The 22,917-nt window shown below is 39.0% G+C and overlaps 1 protein-coding gene across 5 annotated transcripts; it reads left to right on the forward strand.

Annotated features, from left to right (window-relative positions):
• Positions 1 to 1,041: 1,041 nt before the first annotated feature.
• On the forward strand, positions 1,042 to 22,259 carry BTF3L4 (basic transcription factor 3 like 4). 5 transcript variants are annotated; one of them, XM_036447280.2, is made up of 6 exons: positions 1,131 to 1,195; positions 4,420 to 4,486; positions 8,059 to 8,172; positions 16,849 to 17,050; positions 21,179 to 21,238; positions 21,800 to 22,259. In XM_036447280.2, exons 2-6 carry the CDS (start codon positions 4,433 to 4,435, stop codon positions 21,844 to 21,846), a joined length of 477 nt encoding a protein of 158 aa, XP_036303173.1. In that variant the 5' UTR covers positions 1,131 to 1,195; positions 4,420 to 4,432; the 3' UTR covers positions 21,847 to 22,259. The 5 variants fall into 5 exon arrangements, with proteins under 5 accessions (XP_036303177.1, XP_036303173.1, XP_036303176.1 ...); XM_036447282.2 differs by lacking the exon at positions 1,131 to 1,195 and adding an exon at positions 1,763 to 1,904; XM_036447284.2 differs by lacking the exon at positions 4,420 to 4,486 and having other exon boundaries at positions 1,042 to 1,195.
• Positions 22,260 to 22,917: the final 658 nt, after the last annotated feature.

Consider the following 22,917-nt stretch of genomic DNA (forward strand, 5'->3'; position numbering starts at 1 on the left):
CGGATGGTGATCGAGTGGGTTTAAAGGTGCAGATCACGTAGAAGGCTATAGGTGGTGTTGCTCTCAAACGCTAGTTGCTTTCCCCCCATCCCCAGCCCCGATTTGGGGTGTTCAGTCGGAGGACATAGAGAGAAAAAAAAAATGGGCTGAGATTAGTGAGGGGTGGGGAGGAGGAGGCTTCGGAGAGCCGTTGCTGGTCGCCGTCTGCCAGCAGGTTAGCCCCGCCCCCTAGAACCTCTGCACTTAATATTAACAAAGCAAATTATTGATTGAAATCTGCTGCTCCAAACAGGGGCCCGGTCCCACTTCCCCCTCCGCAAACATAAAAGACTGGACAACAGGGTTTCATTCTTAGGCTCCTGCTTGGTCTCCCCAGGAGACCTAGAAAGCCTGTTCTGCGGTGCATGGTCTCCGTGCCTTGCAAGAACGCCTCCTCTTGCTGGAGAAGAAGCGTTGGACCTTATTTTCCTTGCAACCGCAGTTCTTCCACTCAGGGAATTATGCAACTAACTGATGCATGCTCTGGAAAATACCCGAACTTGGTGTCTGTTATTGCAAAACTGACCTACCTCTTCAGGGAACCAGGACAGAAGTCACTGCAGGCATTTTAAACTGTGAAGCTTCTTCTGGTTAAATCTATTTGCTTTTATTTGCTTTAGTTATTTCTATTATTTTTATTTTGTTGTCTTTAAACTTTGTGGGTTGAGTATTTCCTCAAAAAAATTTTTTTTCTCTGTGTCATCACAGGTCAACACTTCCTTGTCTCGCCTCCTAAGTGGATACTTAATTGAGTGCGACAGTGTATACTTAATGGCAAGTAAAAGACATCTGATAAAGTACACACCCAAACAAACAATACACACTGCGCTTTTATTACGCTCCCTACCTATACCTATAGTGCGGGCACCGACACAATGGAAAGCTTGGGAGACTGCAAGCCCCAGAATGCAGCGCGGCCACCCGCACCTGTCACCTCGCTATTGGGAGGCGCAGTGCAGGCTGGGCCTTGTAGTTCGGACATGCTCTCCGCGGATAGGTTGCTCTGCGGAGGGCTGGCTCTATCACGTGGGCACCCCCGCTCCTGCCGCCGCTGCCGCCGCCGCCACCACCGCCTCCGTCGTCTTTCTCTGTGTGGGCTCAGGCAGCCATCTTGCTCTTGTCGCGTGCTGGTGGTGGAGGACTCTCCCTGCTTCAGGTGAGACCCCCGGCGGTCCCGCCACTCCACGGCAGTAGGCCGCAGCGCACGGTCTCCCCCCCCCGCCCTCTTCCTCCGACACCCGCCAGCCTCTCGGGCTGCCACTTCCGCCGTGGCGCGCCAAGTGGGGGCGGAGGCGGCCAGCCCGCCTGGTCTGTCGGTTACCGGCGGCGCAGCCGGGGGTCGGCACCTGAGGGACGGTCCCCCAGCACCACCGCCCTCTGCGGGGGCGAGCGGGCCCGCGCTGTTGCCATTCACCAGATCCAGCCCCAGGAGGCGGGTGATCCCCCGGCCTCTGCCCTGTTCCTCTTCCATCATGCAAACAGTGTCGTGAGCTTTGAGCTCTCCACAGCCAGTCTGTTGCCATCTCATTTGGTTCTTCCCGACAGAGAGGGAAACTGAGGTTTGTAGCCCCGGTCGGCACCCTGCAGCTTGCACCGGATTGCGTTGCAGCGCCCTTTGCCTCCTAAATGGCAGCAACTGTGGACCAGGCGGCCTCCCGCTGCCTGGCGGGTCTGGAGAGCCCCCATCGCACTCCGGGAGGCTCAGGAGGCTGTCAGGAAATGGATGATCGACCGGCTGACACACAGTGTTCAACATCGCTAGTGAATAGTGGTTTCAACTTCCCTTTCTTCCCACGTTCTTTCACCTTACCCTAGCCGTCCCCTCGGGGTTGGTAACAATAGTTACCAGTGTTTGCGGACCTGCTGTGAGTCATATACCCTGTGCTATCGATAACCTTTTCCCATGAAAACACGCTTTGAAGGGAGTGGTGTTAACACCTTTTTCTAGTACAGAAGAGTCAAAGGTTCAGAGAAGGAAAATACGTTTCCGAAACGCTAAGGGGTCGAACCTTGATTCTTCTGATTGCAAAGCTTACGGCTTCCTTAGAGAAACCCAACATGATTTAAAAAAAAAAAAAAAAAAAAAAAAAAAAGTCAGGACTAAAGGCTGGAATTACTACATTTCTGGAAACATGATGGATGGGAAAATACCTACTCTAATGTTTGGAACTTGGGCACTCAATAAATATGGAGTATAACCTCACTGTGGACACCCTTTCTTGAGTCCTGAAGGAAAAGGCTAAAAGATTCTAGGATCCTCCAAAGAGAAACTCAACGATCCTAAGCCCTTTAGGACGTTACTGCTCCCTTTTGGGCCTAGAAAGTGTCTTCTCCCTTCTGGGCCTTCATTTGCAAATCTATTAAGTTGGGAGGGAGGTGAACTGTTCATAATTTTTACCCTGCTGCTGTTTGCAAGTATATATTTGAGACAGCCTTACTTACGAGACCATAAATCACAGGTTGATTGAGGACTAGGAAAGTAAACTAGGTGATCTTTCAGGTTTACTTTCTTACCTTGACATTTCTCCTAGACAGACCAATCCTCTTTCCTACTTGAATTCCGTACACCCCAACCTGCTAATAGACAAAGGACCGCCCTTCTTCCCCTTATCCTCTTGAGCTTCCAACCTCCCTAAAATGTCTTTTTTCTGAGATACTCCTTGAGAACAAGTTCTCTGTTGTCCTGATTACCTGAAATGGATTCTGTTCTTTCATTGTACACATTGATATAGTTCATTTTGTTGCTTTTGTTTCAGATAAGTCAGGACTCCTTTTTTTTTAATCTTGATTTCTGTCTCTTCTCTTCCATCTCTTGGGGGTTGTCACTTGAAAATGCAGAGGAGTCCCAAAAGGTTTATTTACCCTATGTCTAGTTCTAATAGCTTCACTTAGCCCCCCCCCCTTTTTTTTTTTTTGTCAAAGTCCTTAGCTCTTTGTTCACTACATCTTCATAGCCAATTCCTTTGAGAAAAGTGAATATTGGTCCTTTTCTGTGGATATTGAGCATAGAGATTGGGATTTACGTCTGCAAATTTAAGTATGACACACTGAAGACCTCTGATTTTGTATTGTAATCACACTTCCCCCTATAAGAGATTGTTTTTAGCTGCTTGAACATTGGGAACATTTATGATTTTAGGGAATCATAAATTCTAAACGTTATTTGATTAGGCTGCACAACTGGGAAAATGAAGACTGTAAATAAATACTGAATTAATGTAAAAAAATGTTATTTGGAAACTGGACTTTATTTGGCCTTAAAGCAGATATGTTAGTGTCTAAGTACAGTTTCAGAATATGGAATGTTTAGGAATAATCTTTGATTCTCTTTCACTTCTCAAATGAAGAAAACAGACTTTTTCATCTGAATGATCATTATAAAGAGGTTAGAGAATTGGCCAAAAAAAGGCTTGTACTTTATGTCATCTCTCACATCTCAGCAATGATCTGTTGATCCACAGAATAAGTAAAACAAGGCTTCAACATTGGCTTTTATTTGTTTATATAGTGTGGAATGTTATAGCTCATTATAAACTTAAGTACTTTTTTCCTTAGTATGAATATCACTGACCAGACTAGGATTCATGACTTTAAAATGTCCTTAGAATTTTCAAAATTAAGTTTAGCCTTAAAGGGCTTAGAATATTTAAAAGTATCTTCACCTTCTCCCCCACACAATTTTAGTATTAATGTAGCAGAGATAAGTTTTTATGTCAAATTGTTAGGCATTATGCCCTGTATGCAAGCATATCTTAAGTATGACATATTATATCACTGCAAGATATTGAATGAACTCTGTGGAAAGTGCTGCAGAAGCACTGAACCTCTAAAAACTGGTTCTCATTCCCTATTATTAACATTCCATCTGACCTTGAATAGAGGACATGACTACCTCATATCTTGACAGCTACACAGCCTATTGTTGAATTTTTTCTTTGTCCAGCTTTTTTTTTTTTTTTTAATTGTGGCTTACAAGGAATACAGAATGTGATTTGGGAGAAAAAGTTTACTTAAAGGTTGTGCTAATAACATTTGGTAACAGTTCTCTGCTGTAAAAAACTGGCTTGCCTACAGAGATTTTTGTTATTGGTTAGGTTTTACTGAATCATGCATTTAAGGAGGGATCTTCAAATAGGTAACTTTGAATCCCATTTGTATATTCGGCTCCCTCATTATGTTATTTAATTTTTGTTCCTTTAATATCTGGTTTATGAAGCTAGAAAAAATTATTAATATTTATTAAGAATATAGGCAGTATTAATGTGATCATGGTGATAATGAATGCTGCAAACTCAGTGGACCAGAAGGTACTGTTGCATAAACAGTTATTTTATTTTGGTAAAGCAGTAACTTTAACAAATCTATTTTTCCCCCCCATAGATTTACCAACAGCATGAATCAAGAAAAGTTAGCCAAACTTCAGGCTCAGGTCCGGATAGGGGGCAAGGTGAGTGTGGCATAAAAAAAATTGGCAGGAGAATGTATTATTATTATCAAATATTATTATTTGGATTTGTGGTTATTGAAAATCTAAAATCTTTTCAATAATCAAGATCAAACCACATTCCAATTTGAAAATAATTTGTCAAGCTCTAAAGTAGTTAACCAGAAGACTTCTCTTTCTGGTGGTGCAATGGAAATAGCCACCTTCGTTTGAATCCTCTTAACATCTGGTAGTTACGAACAGGAAAAAGCTACCCAAACTTGTTAAGCTTCCATTTTACATCTGCAAAAGAGAAATAGTCCTACATAGGATGCTCCCCCCACCAAAATAAAAATAAAAAAAAAATCAGAGTAATATTTATAAAACACCTAACCTGGTGTCTGGTACAGAGTAGATATTTAATAAATGGTAGCTATTATTACTTTAAAGATTTATTATTGATTTTTAGGGAAGGAGAGAAAGATTGATTGACTGCCTCCTGTACACTCCCAGGTGGGGAGTGAGCCCACCACCTGGACATGTGTCCTGTTTGGGAATCGAACCAGCAACCTTTTGGTATACAGGACAATGCCCAACCAACTGAGGCACACTGGCCAGGGTTGATAACTATAATTATGTTAGATTCACCTTCAGGGCATCCCAAATGTGCTGGATACTCTCTCTGCTACAGTTTGGTTTACAAGTGGTTTAGCTGAAGATATTCCAGCTGATTGTATGTTTTGTTCAGTGCTAGATTTTCCTCCCAAATTCCTGCCTATGTGAACATGAGCATTCTTATTCCATGTACTCTGAAGCCTAAGGAAGAGATAGTTCTGAGCACAGAACGTCTTTGATTCCCTTCAACTCTGTCTTCAGGTTCAAGGAGAACATTCTACCTTTATCTCTGCCCAGTACAATCTTTGCAAAAGGAAAAGCATGAATAGTGCTTATGTAGGATACTATGTAGCAACTCAACTGTGTCATTTAGTTTGATGATAACCACAGCTCCTGGGAATGGGGACAGGAAAGGGTGAAGGGAAAAAGTGACTAGTAATTTCTCTTCATGGTGATACAATTATATGGCTTTGGAGTCATTAACATTAATGTAAACAAAGTAGGCACATTGTAGCATCAAATATAATGTACCAATGCAAAAACTAGGAATATTCAAGAACCATAGAATATACCTAGAAAAGCTTGATACAGCACATCACTATAATATATATTTTAAACGAGGTGGTTGGCACAATTTTTTTCATTTAACTAGCTTATTGAGCACCTACTGTGTACATAGCACAGAATATAAACCAGTTAAAGTTTCTTTCTCAACTTGAGAGACATGCTCACAATTACGTTACAGAGTAATAAATGTTAAGTGAAGTACAGGGCATTCTTGTCCCTGAGAGACAAGGAAGTAATCACTGAGCTGAGATGTGAAGAATAAATAAAATTTATCACTAGGTAAACAGGTGACAGGGTAAGTGAGTAGATTAAAAAGAGATTGTCGTTTTCACACATGTAGAGGCACAAAGAATGCTGAGGTAGTATGGTGTTTTAATGTGATTTGCTTTAGTTTGGTACAGCTAGAGGTTAGAGTTTATGACTTGAGGTTGGATTATAGTCTTATATGCCGTACCTAGGAGCTGAGGATTTTATCCTTGAGACAATGGGCAACTGTTGAAGGACCTTAAGAAGGAAATAACAGTCATTTTAGAAAGATAACTGCTGGTAATGTGGAAATTTGAATGAAATAGAAGTTTGTATAGAGAACAGTCAAGATGCTGCTGCTATAATAGGGGAGACACAAATATAAGGATTGAAGTTGACGTGACTGATAGAATATGGGGGATGAAGAGGAGAGAGGAGAGTCTGGGGTAAGCTCCAGGTTTCTGGCTTTAGAGACTGCATATATGGTGGTGCAGCCAGCTACAAAACTTAGGAAATATAAAAATTGTTTGATGGACTAACAAGCTTTTAGATATATTGAATGTGAGGTGTCTGAGGATCATTTGAGTTGAGGTATCCAGCAAGCAATCAAGCTATCCCTAAGTCAGAAATGTTTCACAAATAAATGACCATCTGTGAAAGTTATTCATGATCCTTCCTCCAGCAGCTGGATTTTATCACAATCTCTGCTGCTACTCAGAGCTCTCTTCCACTCCCACTGAAGCTGCAGCCCCTGTCTACCCTCAGTAAGACTGTGCACTCCTCTAGGAGCTACTCAGATGGACACCTCCATTCCTTTCCCCTGGCTCCTGCCAGGTCTCAGAAAGGAGTAGCCCTCAAGACGTGAGCTGCTTTTTTAGTATTTTGGCTCTGCCTTCAGTTTCATTTTTTAAATTGGCCCAGGAATTTTATCTATTATTGTCTATTGTTTTTCAGTGGAAAAAATATATATATTTAGAATTTCTAAGTACCTGTTTAGAAATGAGCTTTTCCTTTCTTAGTAAATAGTATAATTTTCAGCCTATTTGCTTAGGCCAAACTTCTAAGCATCATTCTAGATTCCTTTTCTCCTCATATCTGACATCCAATTCATCAGCAAGTCCTGTTGGTTCTTCTGATGGTCTGAGTTCTCCCCATCTCCACTGCCACAGTCCTCAGCTCTTATCAGGACTGCTATAGCAGCTTCCTGATTATCTCATTATCGTTCATTTTCTGTAGCAACCTCAGTCATCTTTTAAAATAGTCAATCAGATCAAGTCATTTTTGTGATTAAAACCTTTCAAGGACGTTCTATTGCAATTGGAATAAAATCTAAGTCCTTCCTATAGCATTCTAGGCTATTTGGCCTAGTCCTTACCTATCTTTCTGATTTCATTTTCTTCCTCCTGATTTCATTTTCTTCCTCCTTTCCTATTGTTCATTCTGCTCTCGCCATACTCACCTGCTTTCTCTCTTTAGACACAACAGATTCACTCTTGTTTCTTTCTGCTTGGATCAATCTTCCGCTGATCTTCCCAGGGGTCTAAGCTCAGATGTCACCTTTTCAAGGAGGCTTTTCCTTAGTATTCTAACAAAATAGTGCTTAGCTCCCACACAATACTCTTATCACAGTGTTTTCTTAATACACTTATCCCCTTTGAAATGATCTAACTTGTTTACTACTTGAATAAATAAATATTTACTACCCTTCCACTACCATATGTAATCCTTGACATAAGAACCTGATGTTTTATACTCCTAGATGCTAGGAATCTAGAACACTCACATAGTAGGCATTTGATTATTAATTATGTCATAATCTCCTTAGACTTTATTGTCAGGGTGTGATAGGTACTGTAAAAAAGTAATCCTGATAATGTTTGAAAGTTGTTCTAAAGCACACTAAATTGTCTTGAAGTTACAAATTATTTTTATTAAAAAAACTTTTGAAACAGTGTGTTGAGATTATAAAGGCTGAAAATTGGAAGAACTGGCTAAAACTGACCTTCAAAAATCTGGATTAGGCTGACAAACACAATTCTGAGCATTATTAATCATTACTATTGAGTCAGTAATTTCTTATGTGGGTTTTAGAGTACTGTGGATAGGAAGGCATGATTGCGGTTGCCAGATGCAAGGCATGCTAACCCTTCTGTTTGGTTATTTTTCAGGGTACAGCTCGCAGAAAGAAGAAGGTGGTACATAGAACAGCTACAGCTGATGACAAAAAACTTCAGAGTTCTCTAAAAAAACTGGCTGTCAATAATATAGCTGGTATTGAAGAGGTATGATTACTTTGTAAATTGTTAAATTATGTGGACAAATAGCACATTCACAAATAATTATCCACTTTTCAAATATAAAATATCACCATAGGAGAATCTGATATTGTCACTCAAGATATTTTTGATGGACTGTAGCTGTTGAATTTACTGATTGTATAAAATTGGATGCTTGTCCAAAAAATGATCTTAGTAGACAGTTAATAAATTCATACTTTTCAGACTGAAAGTATTTGCATGTATGACAAAATTATGGAACTACTTTTACATTTTAAAGTAAAATAAGATTTTTTTTTCTAATAATATAGAAATAAACCCCAAGATTTCTTCAAATATGATGGACTTTTCCCTCATAAGAACACTATTCTGCTATATAAGTCTCTCTAACTATTATCTTAGCCAAGAAACTCTAGTAATAGTTTTTTATAGATTAGATATTATTTTACTAGACCTCTTTCAAAAATTATTGGTTGAATGTTTTTAAATCACTATTATATTTTAATGATAATACTTCTCTCAAATATGAAGTCAAAGATTAATGTTTCTTTCAAAAGACACTAAAAAAATTATCGTAATGTCAATTACTTCTAATGTGACCATCTAGATCCACTTCTACCTAATGATTCCATTTCTGACAATAACCAATGTATAAATTTTTACTGCCATAAGTTAGATTTAATATGTCATTACTATGTGTGGTACCACTTACCAAAGAAAGGGGAAGTACCTGCCTTATATCCTGTATTGTTGGGCACCACCCATGCAGAATTTATTAGTTTCACCATCTATATAATAAAATGCTAATATGCAAATCAACCAAACGGCAGAATAACCAATCGCTATGACGCACACTGACCACAGGGGGGCTGCCCCCGGTGGTCAGTGTGCTCCCACAGGGGGAGTGCTCCTCAACCAGAAGCCGGGCTCATGGCTGGCGAGCACAGTGGTGGTGGTGGAAGCTTCTCACGCCTCCACAGCATGCTAAGGACCCCTCAGGGGATGTCCGACTGCCATCTTAGGCTTGCTCCCTGAGCCTAGCTGGCAGTCGGTCATCCCCCAAGGGGTTCTGGTCAGCAAGAACGCACAGGCTGGGTTGAGTTAACCTTCATCCTCCCCCACCTCCTCCCAGTGCACGAATGTCATGCATCTGGCCTCTAATTATAGATAAAAGAAATCCCCTTGTTTCCGAGGACATTGCTATTTCTTCTTACTCAGGTCTTAATGCAGGTGTTATTTCCTCTCAGAAGCCTTCCTGGTAGCACATATACATATTTATGCAAAGAAGAATTAGATATCTTTCCTGTAATGACCTGTTTTGACTTTTATTATGGTATTTATTAAACTGAATTGTTGGTATTGCCAGTACAATTCTAACTTCTTGAAAAGTCATAGCTCCAGAACGTCATATATAAAATTAATGGTACGTAATAGGTATGTACATACTCTCACATGCACCATTTGTGTTCACATGCATGCATGCTGTCTTCTAACACTCAAATTAGTTACACTTTTACTAAGTAAAGTTCTAACCTTACTTCCTAAGCTGTCAGTATTGGTCAATTTTCTCCCTTACCAAAGCTTAATTTAAGTCCTCTTGAGAAATTTTAAAAACTGAATGACTCTTTGGATTAAGACAAGCTTCTCTGGTCTTTTATGCTTGCATTAGCTTGTTGATGTGGTTTAATAATTATAATCATATATAGATTTCTTTTACATATTACCAAAGATGGAGAAATCCAAAGCTGTCAAAAAATAAAGGACAGGGAAGTATCAGAGACTGTTTTCATACAAAGCCAGGTTTTAGGAAGGCATTCCTAGGTGAATTCCAAAAGTGTAACCCAGAACTAAATTTCTGGAAGTGTTTTAATAATTTGAAGATATATGGATGTGCTTCTTATTTGGTAATCTAGTTGGATATAGTGACTGTGCTGTCACTTTTCTTCCCTTGATAACATTAATCTATCAACAATAGTAGTTGTTCTATTTCTCAGAAACAATTTATTTTTATCAGAATTGTTTGATGAACAGTGTCACCAAAAATCTGAATTTCTGCTTCATTGTATTATTTTCTAGATAAACATCTGTAAACCTTTTGTGGTAGTGGGAGCCTTTCCCGCAGGCGGACAGTAAGGAGCAAGTTTTCACAACTGCAGTTATCTGGCCTAGAAAGGGACTTGGATACAAAAAAATTACATAGAAAAATTTAAACCACCTCTCTGAACTGAGCACCATTGTCAGCAAGTGCTATGGAGTCAAGCATAACTTTGTGAGCCTCCGATAGCCATAAAAACGACTGCTGTGTAAAAATAAAACAAGCATGAGATTTGCCAGATAGGAGGCTGCTGGGATTAATATGTGTGATCTAGTAGGAAGCCAGAAAAGGCAGGGTTTTTTAAGTTTTGATAGTAACAGTTATGAGGAATGACTTAAACTGGCCCTAAATTCTGTAGGGCAGTGGGGCTGATTATGAAAGATCAGAACAATAGAAAAAGACCAAAGATATAGCCCAGAGGATTCTGGGTATCTTCATTGGGGTTATTAATGGTGCTATTTCTAAACTTGAGATGACCCCTCATTTACTATTTGGGAGTTGAGTTCTAACAGCATCCATGAATAGGTGGTGTCCATTCAGCAAATTTGAGTGACTGTTATGTGCTGGATACTTGCTAAGTCTAGTAAGGCATGGTCTCTGATATCAAGGAGTCCATCCAATATAATAAAACCCTAATATGCAAATCAAATAGTGGAACGACCGGTTGCTATGCTGTGCACTGTCCACCAGGGAGCAGACGCTTAGTGCAAGAGCTGCCTCTTGGTGGCCAGTGCATTACCACAGGGGGAGTGCTGCTCAGCCAGAAGCTGGGCTCATGCTTGGCGAGTGCAGCAGTGGTGGTGGGAGCCTCTCTCACAGGCGGGCAGTAAGGAGCAAGGGATCCTGGACTGTGAGAGCCCTAGACTGTGAGAGGGATGTCTGACTGTTGGCTGAGGCTCTATCCACAGGGGGATCGGGCCTCAGCCAGCAGGCGGACATCCCCCAAGTGGTCTCGGACTGCGAGAGGTTCTCAAGCTGGGCTGAGGGACCCCCAGCTCCAGTTCAGGAATCTCTTGCACCAGGCCTGTGGTCTTTAATGAGGTAAAAACTTTCAAACACGATTATACTACAACAATTCTATTTAGTTGTAATACCCACGAAGTAAAGAATGTGCATAAATCACCTTGAGTCTAGGAGCATCTGACCCAAGACTTAGCCAAATGAGAATTTACAAGGTGGAAAGCAGGACAAGGTTTTTCTAAAAAGTGAAAACTGCATATGCAAATGCAGTAGGGGTAAAAGGACAAAATATTTTCTGGTAACTACAAGATGTGTCCATATTGTTAAAACCAAAAATAAGAGCAAGGGTGCTTGGACTGGGGGTCTCAAAAACTCCTCCTCCGTTGGTCAAGTAGCATACTTTTAACTACCTGTTAAGTGGGAAAAAATACTTTGATATAAAGGAACGGATTGATTGAGAAAGGGTATATAGCTAGTTTAATAGTTTTAAAATATGTATATTTTATTGATATTTTACAGAGAGGAAGAGAGAATGATAGAGAGTTAGAAACATCGATGAGAGAGAATCATCGATCAGCTGCCTCTTGCACACCTCCTACTGGGGACGTGCCCGCAACCAGGGTACATGCTTTTGACCAGAATCGAACCGGGGATCCTTGGGTCCGCAGGCTCTATCCACTGAGCCAAATCGGTTTGGGCTAGTTTAATAAATTTTGTTTACTTGTCTGCTCCTTGTTCTATTGTATGAAGATTATATGACTTATTTAGACCAAACATCAGTAAAGTTGCTGGAAAAAGTTAATTCTCCATATAAAATACATGCTGTTTGCTTTGTGCATTTAACAAGTTCCTTAGCTCTTTTTTTTTTTTTTTTTTTTTTTTTACCTCTAAAAGGGTGGGGAAGGTGTCTTAACTAATCAGCCCAACAATTTCATCCTTTGATAGTTTCTAATAGCTTGTGTCTAGGAGCCTTATATAACTGTGTCATTTGCTCAGTAGAGAAGAAGGAATGTTAGATAGAAACAAAATATTCTGGCCTATTTAACTTCTAGTATTTTATCCTCTCTTCTAAAATTAATTAAACTTTCCAGCCCTTTTTGGGCCTTTTTCATGAAACTACATTTTTTTTATACAAACTCCATTTTAAAACAACCATGAATAAATTTATTTCCATTTCATAGTCTGAGATGGAATTCATCTTGCTTTTCACACTAAACTCAAGCAACGTATTTCAGACTACAAAGACCTACATCAGGATGTAAAATATGACTTAATATTTAGTCCTTGGAAAAGTAGCTTGAACAGAGGGAAAACTCGTGAATATTTATTCTTTTTGGTCCTGGGTCAGCCTCTTATTTATTTTGTAAATGAGGAAGATATGCATTATCCACATAGCTATGCTATTTTCCTTTTGCATTCTTCATTTATCTTATTCTAAGATAAATAATTCTCTAGCAAGTATTCATAGGATCATAGAATTGAATTTTTATAGGTAAATAAACATTTTAAGAATGTGGAATGACACTATAGGAAGGAAACTAATCAGAAAATTAAGAAACTCAACTTCAAGTTCTGGTTTGCTCATAACCAGCTATTTGTCTTTGTTGTTTAACCAGGATTTCTTGTCTTCAGTATTTATTTCTTTAACAACAGATTGTAATTAGAATTTCAACACATATATGGCCTGACTCAGTGGTCGGCAAACTGCGGCTCACAAGCCGCGGTTTGCAGCTCTGTTGACTGATGTGTTTGCCGGCCACTGACCTAGACTCTCGATTCCAATAATTACAGGGTATTATTGTTCCTTGTGATTAAGCCCCTATCCCAGTGGTCGGCAAACTGTGGCTTGTGAGCTACATGTGACTTGCAAACTGCAGTTTGCCAACCACTGGCCTGACATACTTGAGAACAATATTGATTTCAAATCTTCTGTGATTTTAACATCTATAAATTTTAAAAATCACAAATTCCAATGTTTGAGAGGCTTTTAATGCATGGAAGTGTTGTAGAAGTCCTTTATTAAATTATATGGTTTGGTTTTGATTTGGAAAATTTAGCTCTACCATATCTTTATTCTTAAATTATGTGATTCTAGAGTAAGTCTAGAGCAACATCTTATTTCATATCCATTGTGCCACCTTTTTCTCAAGCCATTTCTCTTCTAGATTTTCAGCCACTTGAACATTGAACTGTTCTAACTAAACTATAATTGTCTTCAGAATTATATTTTTTCTAAAGTTAATATAAAAATTTTAACTCACGATATTTGTTCAGAACAACTGGATTGAATTAAGTAAACATTTTAAGAATGTGAATGGCATAATAGGAAGGAAACTAAATAGAAAGTGAAGAAACCCAAAATCAAGTTTTGATTTGCTTACTGTGTGTAATATATATATGTGTGTGTGTGTGTGTGTGTGTGTGTGTGTATACATATATATATAGCATATTATACTTTATATATATACATACATATATGTATATGTATGTATATATACAAAGTATAATATGTTAATTAGACCAGATGTCCTTCCAGATGATCTTCTGGACAAAGCCGGGTCTGCGAGGGAAGCCCAGATTCCAGCTGTTGGAGGGAAGTCAGTGCCCGCAGCCAGGGGAAGGAAGGCCTACTCTTTTTTTTTTTATATATATATATATTTTATTGATTTTTTACAGAGAGGAAGGGAGAGAGAGAGAGAGCTAGAAACGTCGATTAGAGAGAAACATCGACCAGCTGCCTCTTGCACACCCCCTACCGGAGATGTGCCCGCAACCAATGTATTAGGTCTAGTAATAATGTCGTTTTCTAATACTTTTTTAAATCGGATTTATTTAAACAATACAACAAATTTTAATCAACAATATAGTTGCCGTTGTTTTCTACTACTTGTGCCCAACGCTCAGGAAGCATTTTAATCCCTCTGTTGTAAAATTCTTGTGATTTTGATGCAAAAAATTCGGTCAATGCATTTTTAAGGCATTCTTCATTATTAAATTTTTTTCCAAGAAGAAAGTTTTGCAAAGAACGAAACAAATGGTAATCGGAAGGGGCAATATCAGGAGAATATGCAGGTTGAGGGAGAACTTCCCATTCCAACTGGCGCAGTTTTTCAGCAGTGATTCTTGCAGTATGCGGTCGTGCGTTATCGTGGTGAAGAATTACGCCCTTCCGATTAATCAGCGCGGGTTCTTTTTCTCTTAAAGCTTGGGCTAACCTTTCCAATTGGGCACTATACACTGCACTTGTAATGGTTTGGTTAGATGGTAAAAGTTCATAATGAAGAATTCCTTTAAAATTCCACCAAACACACAACATCACTTTTTTCGCATGCAAGTCAGGTTTTGGCGTGGGCTGCGGAGCCTCATTTTTGTCCAACCATTGAGGCCGCCTTTTCAAATTAACATACAGCACCCATTGTTCATCTCTGGTAACAATTTGCTCTAAAAACGGCAAACGGTTTTGACGAGAGAGGAGCGAACTGCAAATTGTGACTCTTTGATTACGGTTGTTGTCGGTCAACTCATGAGGAACCCATTTTCCAAACTTTTGGACTTTGCCAAGTGCACACAATTGATTGGAAATTGTTTTTTGTGAACAATTTAAAGTTGTCGCAAGCTCTTGTTGGGTAATTTGAGGATTTTGCACCAAAAGAGCTTGAAAAGCTTCTTGATCAAAATTGGACACATGGCCTCGACCACTCTTGTCATCTAACGAAAAATTTCCCTCGCGAAATTTCTCAAACCAACGCTGGCATTTTCTGGCGCTAACTGCATCTTGACCAAGAGCACTACAGATGTTTTTTTGCAGCCTCACTTGCTTTTCTTCCTAATTGGAACTCGTAAAGCATGCAGTGCCGAATATGCTCTTCATCCGCCATCTTCTTAGCCCTAGTTTTGCAACAAAAACCAAACCAAACACAAACTTTTTCAAGCAAACCTTGTTAATTGCACTTCACACGTTCTGTAGATACCACGTGTTTGAAGGTTATGTCAATACAAGTCAACGCCAAGCAAGATTTTAAACGAATGTTTAAAAACGACATTAATTATTACTAGACCCCATATATACATACATATATATATATATATATATATATATATATATATATATGAAATAGACCCTTAACTACAATACTGAGAGAGGGAAGGGTATAGAATTGAACTAGTGATTTCTGTCAGAAAAAAAAAATGGGGGAAAATTATTTGTGGGGTTAAGTTATAGTTTTCCAGGAAATTTGCCTTTATTTTCTCTGTGTTCCAGGTCTTGCCTGAAATTTAGGCGCCCCTTTCTTCCCCTACCTTTCTGGTGCTGTCTGTCAGTGGTGGTGATCACCTCTGAGGAAGAAAAGCCCACTTCCACTAACCATGGAGAACACTCAGCATCTCTGCTTTATTGTGACAAGGGCAGTTTTTGGATGGATCATGAAATGCTTCTAAAGTAGCCAAGAGTTAACTAACCTTTTTATATAATAAGCATGTTACCACCAAGGTAACTTACCCAATGGAGTCAGCTACATAGTGAAAGCACAGTCTTTACACACTTAACATATGCAAATTCAATTCTACTAAAACAGAAAGTGCACGAGTGAGAGAAAAATAACATTTTAAATAGCACATGCTCAACCTTTCTTTTCTTTTTTTTTCTTTTTTTTTTTTTTTTTTAATATATTTTATTGATTTTTCACAGAGAGGAAGAGAGAGGGATAGAGAGTTAGAAACATCGATGAGAGAGAATCATTGACCAGCTGCCTCTTGCACACCCTCTACTGGGGATGTGCCCTCAACCAAGGTACATGCCCTTGACCGGAATCGAATCTGGGACCTTTCAGTCCGCAGACCGACGCTCTATCCACTGAGCCAAACCGGTGCCGGCTCAACCTTTTCAATAAGACCCAGGCTGTGGATTAAATCACATCTGAAATAGTCAGTTCATATAGAAAGAATGGGAGGATGGCTTTAAAGGTTTCCCAGTGATTGATAAAGCATGTTCAAGTAGCCAGGAGAGCTTCTTTCACATTTACAAGGGTTATTGAAGGTTGTTGAGAAGCAACACTTAAAAATTAGAGGAACTGATAAAATTCTCTACAGAGAATGACATGATAAGTTGAAATTTTTATAAATTTACTAAGTGTTCAAAAGAGTGAAACACCTGATTGATTAAATTTCTGAGTGTTCTTTATGGATTTTCAGTGGTTATTTTACCATACACTATTCCCCCATTACTACCTGTCCCCAAAATAAGTTGCTGCCAAACAATATCCCAATTTAGTTTGGGATAGTGTAAACTGAGTAAGATAATGGCTATTTCATTAAGAAGCCAGTTCTTGGCTTATTATTACTTTTTTTTTTTTTTTTTTTTTTTAATGTGGGCATGAATTTCTTTTTTCATAGAAGAAGTCTGAATGTAAAATCTAGATTCTTTGACCATCCTAGTAATTTGTGCTATCTACACCATTTTACTTTGTTTCTAGGGTCTTTTCCACCCATATCACTAAGATAATTACTACCTTTGGAATGCATAACTACCAACTAAAAACAACATAATTGGCTAATTTGTGTGTTTTTTTAAAGATACTGTTTTAGTTGTACCTCCTTTGTGAAGTACATTTTCTTTTGTGTTCATACAGGTAAATATGATTAAAGATGATGGAACAGTTATTCATTTCAACAACCCCAAAGTCCAAGCTTCCCTTTCTGCTAACACCTTTGCAATTACCGGGCATGCAGAAGCCAAACCAATCACAGAAATGCTTCCTGGGATTTTAAGTCAGCTTGGTGCTGACAGCTTAACAAGCCTTAGGAAGTTAGCTGAACAGTTCCCTCGGCAAGGTAGGTATTTCATTTTAGTTCCTCTTTTCCTCCCCACCTTAAAGAACCTAATGATTTTTAAAGGTGTCACAATGCTGGAAGGATTTGCCTGTATGTATATTTTACTTTTATAGTATTACTTGTATACTTCATAAATTTTTTAGTTGGCTTCTTTAATAATTATGCAGAGTGCCATAGGGAATATTTGAATACATTTTGGTAGAAAGTACCGTATTTTTCTGACCATAAGACGCACTTTTTTCCCCCCAGAAGTGGGGGGAAAAAGTCCCTGCATCTTAAGGTCCAAATATAGCCTACACATATACTTTTAAAAAAAAGTTTTTTTACTTGCCTGGCTCTGTGTGGTCTCTGTGTGCTTGCCCGGCTCTAAAATGGTTCTAAATGCTGCTGTTTACTTTACAGGGTTGATTACATGTGTTTATGACTGTGATGTTGGGTTTTAATGCACATAAAATATTTTAGGACACTATTTGTTTCAGAATCTTTTTTTCTTCATTTCCCTTCTCTAAAAACTGGTGCGTCTTATGGTCCGGAGCGTCTTATGGTCCGAAAAATACAGTAATTACCTAAAAGGAAAGTGCCAGGATCTTCAGGCCACATTTTAAAAACAGTCAATTGCTGCTTCTGATTAATGGCAGCAAGAACATAGTGTGTACCAGGCATTGTGTTAGATTTGCTATCTATACAATAATGGGATAATATGCTAATTAGGGCGGGCGTCTTCCAGACGCCCTAGAACCTTCCCGCAGTCCCTCCCTGGCCCCAATCATGCACTGTGGGGTCCCTCAGCCTGGCCTGTACCCTCTCACAATCTGGAACCCCTTGAGTGATGTCAGAGAGTCGGTTTTAGCCCAATCTCATGGGTGCCAGACACAGGGCTTACATCTGGACAAAGCCATAGCGGCTGTGAGGCCCAGGGCTCATGCAGCCGTGGGCTCAGGCAGCCTTGAGCCCCAGAGGCTTCAAGGCCCAGAGCTCACAGCAGCCATGGGCTCACAGCAGTCGTGAGCTCAGGGAGCCAGAAGCTCAGGCAGCTTTAAGGCCTGGGGTAATTTTCATGCACCAGGCCTCTAGTCCTATATAATAAAAGCCTAATATGCTAAGTGTCTAGTCATCTGGTGACTGGTTGACTGTTCAGCCAATCAAAGCATAATGTACTAATGATATGCTAAGGCTGCTCAACCCCTCGCTGTGATGTGCACTGATCACCAGGGGGCAGACAGTCAACTGGTCAACCAGTTGCTATGACGTGCACTTGACCACCACAGGGCAGACATTTTGACTGGTAGGTTAGCTTGCTGCTGGGGTCCGGCTGATTGGGACTGAGCAAGTTGGGCTGGACACACCCTAGAACCCTCCCACAGTCCCTCCCTGGCCCCAATCATGCACTGTGGGGTCCCTCAGCCTGGCCTGTACCCTCTCACAATCTGGAACCCCTTGAGTGATGTCATAGAGTCAGTTTTAGCCCAATCCTGTGGGTAGAAAGTAATTACCTAAAAGGAAAGTGCCAGGATCTTCAGGCCACATTTTAAAAACAGTCAATTGCTACTTCTGATTAATGGCAGCAAGAACATAGTGTGTACCAGGCATTGTGTTAGGGCTTACAGCTGGCAAGGACTGATTGGGTATGAGCCCATGGCAAGCACAATGGGGCCAGGATGAGCAGGAGCAGCAGGTAGGAGCTGCGGGCGTCGTTAGACTGTGGTTTTTTGGCCCGATCCCCCACAAGCCATCCCAAGGGACCCCACTTGTTCACAAATTTGTGCACTGGGCCTCTCGCGCACACATAAAGACCACAGATGTGCTAACTGGAGAGGGTAAGAAGATACCCAAGTATGATTTCACTTCATGTGCAGAGATAGAGGTTTCTCCTGGGTGTATTATAAACAGGACGTCCATGACAACTGTAGCCCATGGCTCTGAGTTTTCCCCTTATTGAAATAGCTCTCTCACGTTAAGACATTTTTAGTCCAAAATCCTGTACCTGTGACTGTACAGCTCTCTTGCAGCTTCTGAGCTGCTGTGTGCTCTCTCAGCACTAACATTGCAGGCTCATTCTAGACTAGATGCAAGAGAGTGAAGACTCATTTGTGGCTGCAGGCAGCCTCAGTTGTTTGGAATGGTGCCAGATCTCTAAAAATATGACGTGACCCTGAGGCCTGGTAACTCCTGCTGACCAGCGTGGGATAGGAGGTGGGGTTTCTGCGCTTCCTAGAAAGGTGCACACACAGTCTGGGAGCAAGTGACTTTTCCACAGACTCCTCGTCTAACACACACTCTTTAGATCATACTTTCCTCTATATTATTTTTAGCTGGAGACTTCTGTGGATAGTGCTTTTTACTAATTCCTGATGAATGGAGACTTATTTAAGCAGGCAGGTTTAATAGGAGTTACATTGCAGAGAGAGTTATAACAGATGATATGTTGGACCTGGAAATTTATTAGACAATTGTGAAAACTTATGAAACCCATAACCATAGTTTTCAGAACACATATACAGGCTTTCTTTTTAAATTGTTGTAAAATGTACATAGCATAAAATTTACTATTTTAACCATTTTAAGTGTATAGTTCAGTGATATTAAACATTGATATTGTTTTTGCACCGTTTGTAGGTTTAAATCTATTGTATTTAAAAAATAGAATCATACTTCCTTTTCCCTCTCAACCTCCCCTTCATTTGACAGAGCAGGTATTCCAGAACACCTGTGTTAACTGGTGCACTATATTTAGGGCACAAGTCTTGGCTCAAAATCAGCGATGCTGTGTGGTGACAAGGAGTGTTACGTTGGGACCTAAATGCCCACAGGTCACTGTATTATCACAGTTCTGCGTCCAAGGAGCTAGAACTCGGGCTAATGTCATTACTATTGCTTATGAAAACCAGACGGATTGTAGACATATTTATTTCTATGGTTGAGAAATGGAGTGTGTAGGTGGTCAGAGAGAAGGGAAAAGAAGTTCTATTAAAGTGTGATCATTAATATAACTTTAAAGGCAACAGTTTCAGAATTTTGCCCCACTGTCATTGGAGTCCCACGTTCTTGAGTTTGCTCTTATCACATTTTATATCCTGGAAAAAAATGCAGTTAAGATACATGAATAAAATATTTATCCATACAATTTAAAAAAAAAAACATAGTGCTATCACAGAATTATATTTTTGTTTAGTATTATTTATTGTACTATAAATGTAGCAACCAAACATTCTGAATTTCCAAAATAGTTTTGGTTTCATATGAGGTTTTTGTTTTTTTTTTAATAAAAATGTTTTAATATATTTTTATTGATTTCAGAGAGGAAGGGAGAGGGATGGAAACGTCAATAATAAGAGAGAATCATTGATTGGCTGCTTCCTGCATGCCCCTACTGGGTATCAAGCCTAAAACCTAGGCATGTGCCCTGATCAGGAATGGAACCCATGACCTCCAGGTTCATTGGTTGACACTCAACCAATGAGACATGCCATTCGAGTCCCTGTGTGTTTTGTCACTCCTAAAAATCAAACAGCCTATTGTTTCAGTGTTCATACTACATAGATAGATACTTTCTTACACCAAAGGAGATGAAAAAAAATATTGAATGTTGATTTTTTAATTTGGAGAATAAGTTAATAATATGTCTTTTTATTCAAACTAATCTGCATTACTCCATTTTTTAAAATATGTTTTACGCTGAAGCCGGTTTGGCTCAGTGGTAGAGCGTCAGTCTGCGGACTGAAAGGTCCCAGATTCGATTCCGTTCAAGGGCATGTACATTGGTTGCGGGCACATCCCCAGTAGGGGGTGCGCAAGAGGCAGCTGGTCGATGTTTCTCTCTCATCGATGTTTCTATCTCTCTATCTCTTTCCCTTCCTCTCTGTAAAAAATCAATAAAATATATTTTAAATATATATATATATATATGTTTTACATGCAGTGCCCATTGAAATAGCCGGCTGTATTTAGGGTATATCTAATGAAGTTACAGTTTTATTGATTTTAGTATTAAGTAAGAAATATGGCATTACGTTATATAATATTTAGCTTTTTCTGAACAACTATTTAAGATTTAGACATGAAGAAAATATGAAGTATCTCTGGGTGTCTTTGTTCTCAATGAGTAATTTTAAAATAAAATTTTTGCAGTGTTGGATAGCAAAGCACCAAAACCAGAAGACATTGATGAGGAAGATGATGATGTTCCAGGTAAGTGACATTTTTTTAGTTCTAAGATTTTTAACATACTACTGATCTCATTTAATTCATTGCATAAGGACTTGCAATTTTTTGTTGCTGGTGAGCTTGTGAATTTATAGTCACTCACAGTGATGTGGATATGATCTAATGAAAAAGAATAAAAGCCCTCTCATTTAGAACTTAGAATCAGAAATTGTCACACAAAGCTTTGCTGCCTGCATATGAATTTGGAATCACTGTGATTATAAATTTGGGTAGTTATTATTATAATATTTCTGTGGGAATTATGATTGACATCTGGAAATTCTGTTCACCTTAGTATGTATACACAAAAGACTAAAATTTCTTTTGGAATTACTGTTTAAGCAGATAAATGAGGCATTATTAGTGAAATGCCACCAGTTCATTTCTGTTCCTTATCCTATATATTTTCAGGCTGATTCTAGTAGCAACAACTTTGTTTTATTGGGGTTAGAAGTTAGGAATTTTATTTACCTCTCTCTCTTTTTTTTTTTTTTTTTTTTTTTTTGTATCTTTAACTCATTTACTTTTTTTTTTTTTTCCTTCCAGATCTTGTAGAAAATTTTGATGAGGCATCAAAGAATGAAGCTAACTAAAATCTTTTCTGGTTTTTGGAAGTTGGCATGGACTAGATTTAACAAATCAGCTATGTGGTTCCAAAGTTTTACAGACACGGAAAACATCAACTGTTACTAGTTCAGTAATATAAATATTTTGTATATTAATAATGCTGTTTGTTCAGCATTTTCGGTCATTTGATTTTGCATTTTGCACTTCCTCCCAGGATCTATTCTTTTGGTCAAAATCCAAAGTATTGATGCAGTTTGAGGGTGTTTTGATTTTTAATTCTTGTTTTTTTGTTTGTTTGTTTGTTTGGGGTATTTTTGGTATGTGTGTGTATTTTTTTGAATGCGTGTGGGTATGTGTGTACACAATGGAGAGCAAATTGGAAAACAGTTCTATTTATCCTCCTCTTTTCCCAGTAGAAATAAAACAAATCTTTACATTTGTTACTTTTTATTTTTTCTAATAATGCACAGAATTAAGGAAAAGTGAGTATCTTGGATTTCAAATCTGAGATTTTTATCCTTGGAGGTTTGGTTTTCATTTGCTCGGTTAACATATTTTTCATACATTTCTCTGAGTTTAAAATGTCTTGAGATGTTTTTACCAGCTTTTGCTGGTGTAATGGTAGCATGTCTTTGGTTCACTTGCCTAAGGTTCACTTACCTAGTCAGACCCAGAAGTTGCTTCCTAAATGCCCTTTTTTCTTCTCCTCTTGGTCTCCAAATGGCATTGTCGACCAGTGGTAATGCTGTTCCTCATTCCCCTCCTAGCCTCAGAAGGATGGTCTCCATATAGAGTTAAATGAGTGCCTAATCCCTCTTTTTAAAGACTTTGTTCCCTTATCTTGAGGAATAACAGCTCCATCTTCAACTTTTTATTTCCCCCTTGATTTTACAATTTGGTAGATTTCAAACTGGAATAGCTAGCATGTGCTTGCTAAATACTTTTATGCCAGTCTTATCCTGTATCCTAGCTGTTTATAATAGCAGGTACAAAAATGCCTCTTTTTTATTTTTTTTAACAAGGTTGAAATCGGGAATGTCCTTTTGAATCAGATAAAAAATAGGCCATAGACTCATCCCCCAGAACAAAAGGGCATT

The sequence above is a fragment of the Pipistrellus kuhlii genome, unplaced genomic scaffold (assembly GCF_014108245.1).
Source record: "Pipistrellus kuhlii isolate mPipKuh1 unplaced genomic scaffold, mPipKuh1.p scaffold_m20_p_2, whole genome shotgun sequence".
In the NCBI taxonomy this organism is placed as follows: domain Eukaryota; kingdom Metazoa; phylum Chordata; class Mammalia; order Chiroptera; family Vespertilionidae; genus Pipistrellus; species Pipistrellus kuhlii.

What these genes read in the sequence shown, in the direction of transcription:
- BTF3L4 (XM_036447280.2), top strand. Translation starts at nt 4,433, where the DNA reads ATGAATCAAGAAAAGTTAGCCAAACTTCAGGCTCAGGTCCGGATAGGG. An exon ending in ATATAGCTGGTATTGAAGAG is followed by an intron (nt 8,173 to 16,848) that starts GTATGATTACTT and finishes GTGTTCATACAG; the next exon opens with GTAAATATGATTAAAGATGA. An exon ending in TGAACAGTTCCCTCGGCAAG is followed by an intron (nt 17,051 to 21,178) that starts GTAGGTATTTCA and finishes AAATTTTTGCAG; the next exon opens with TGTTGGATAGCAAAGCACCA.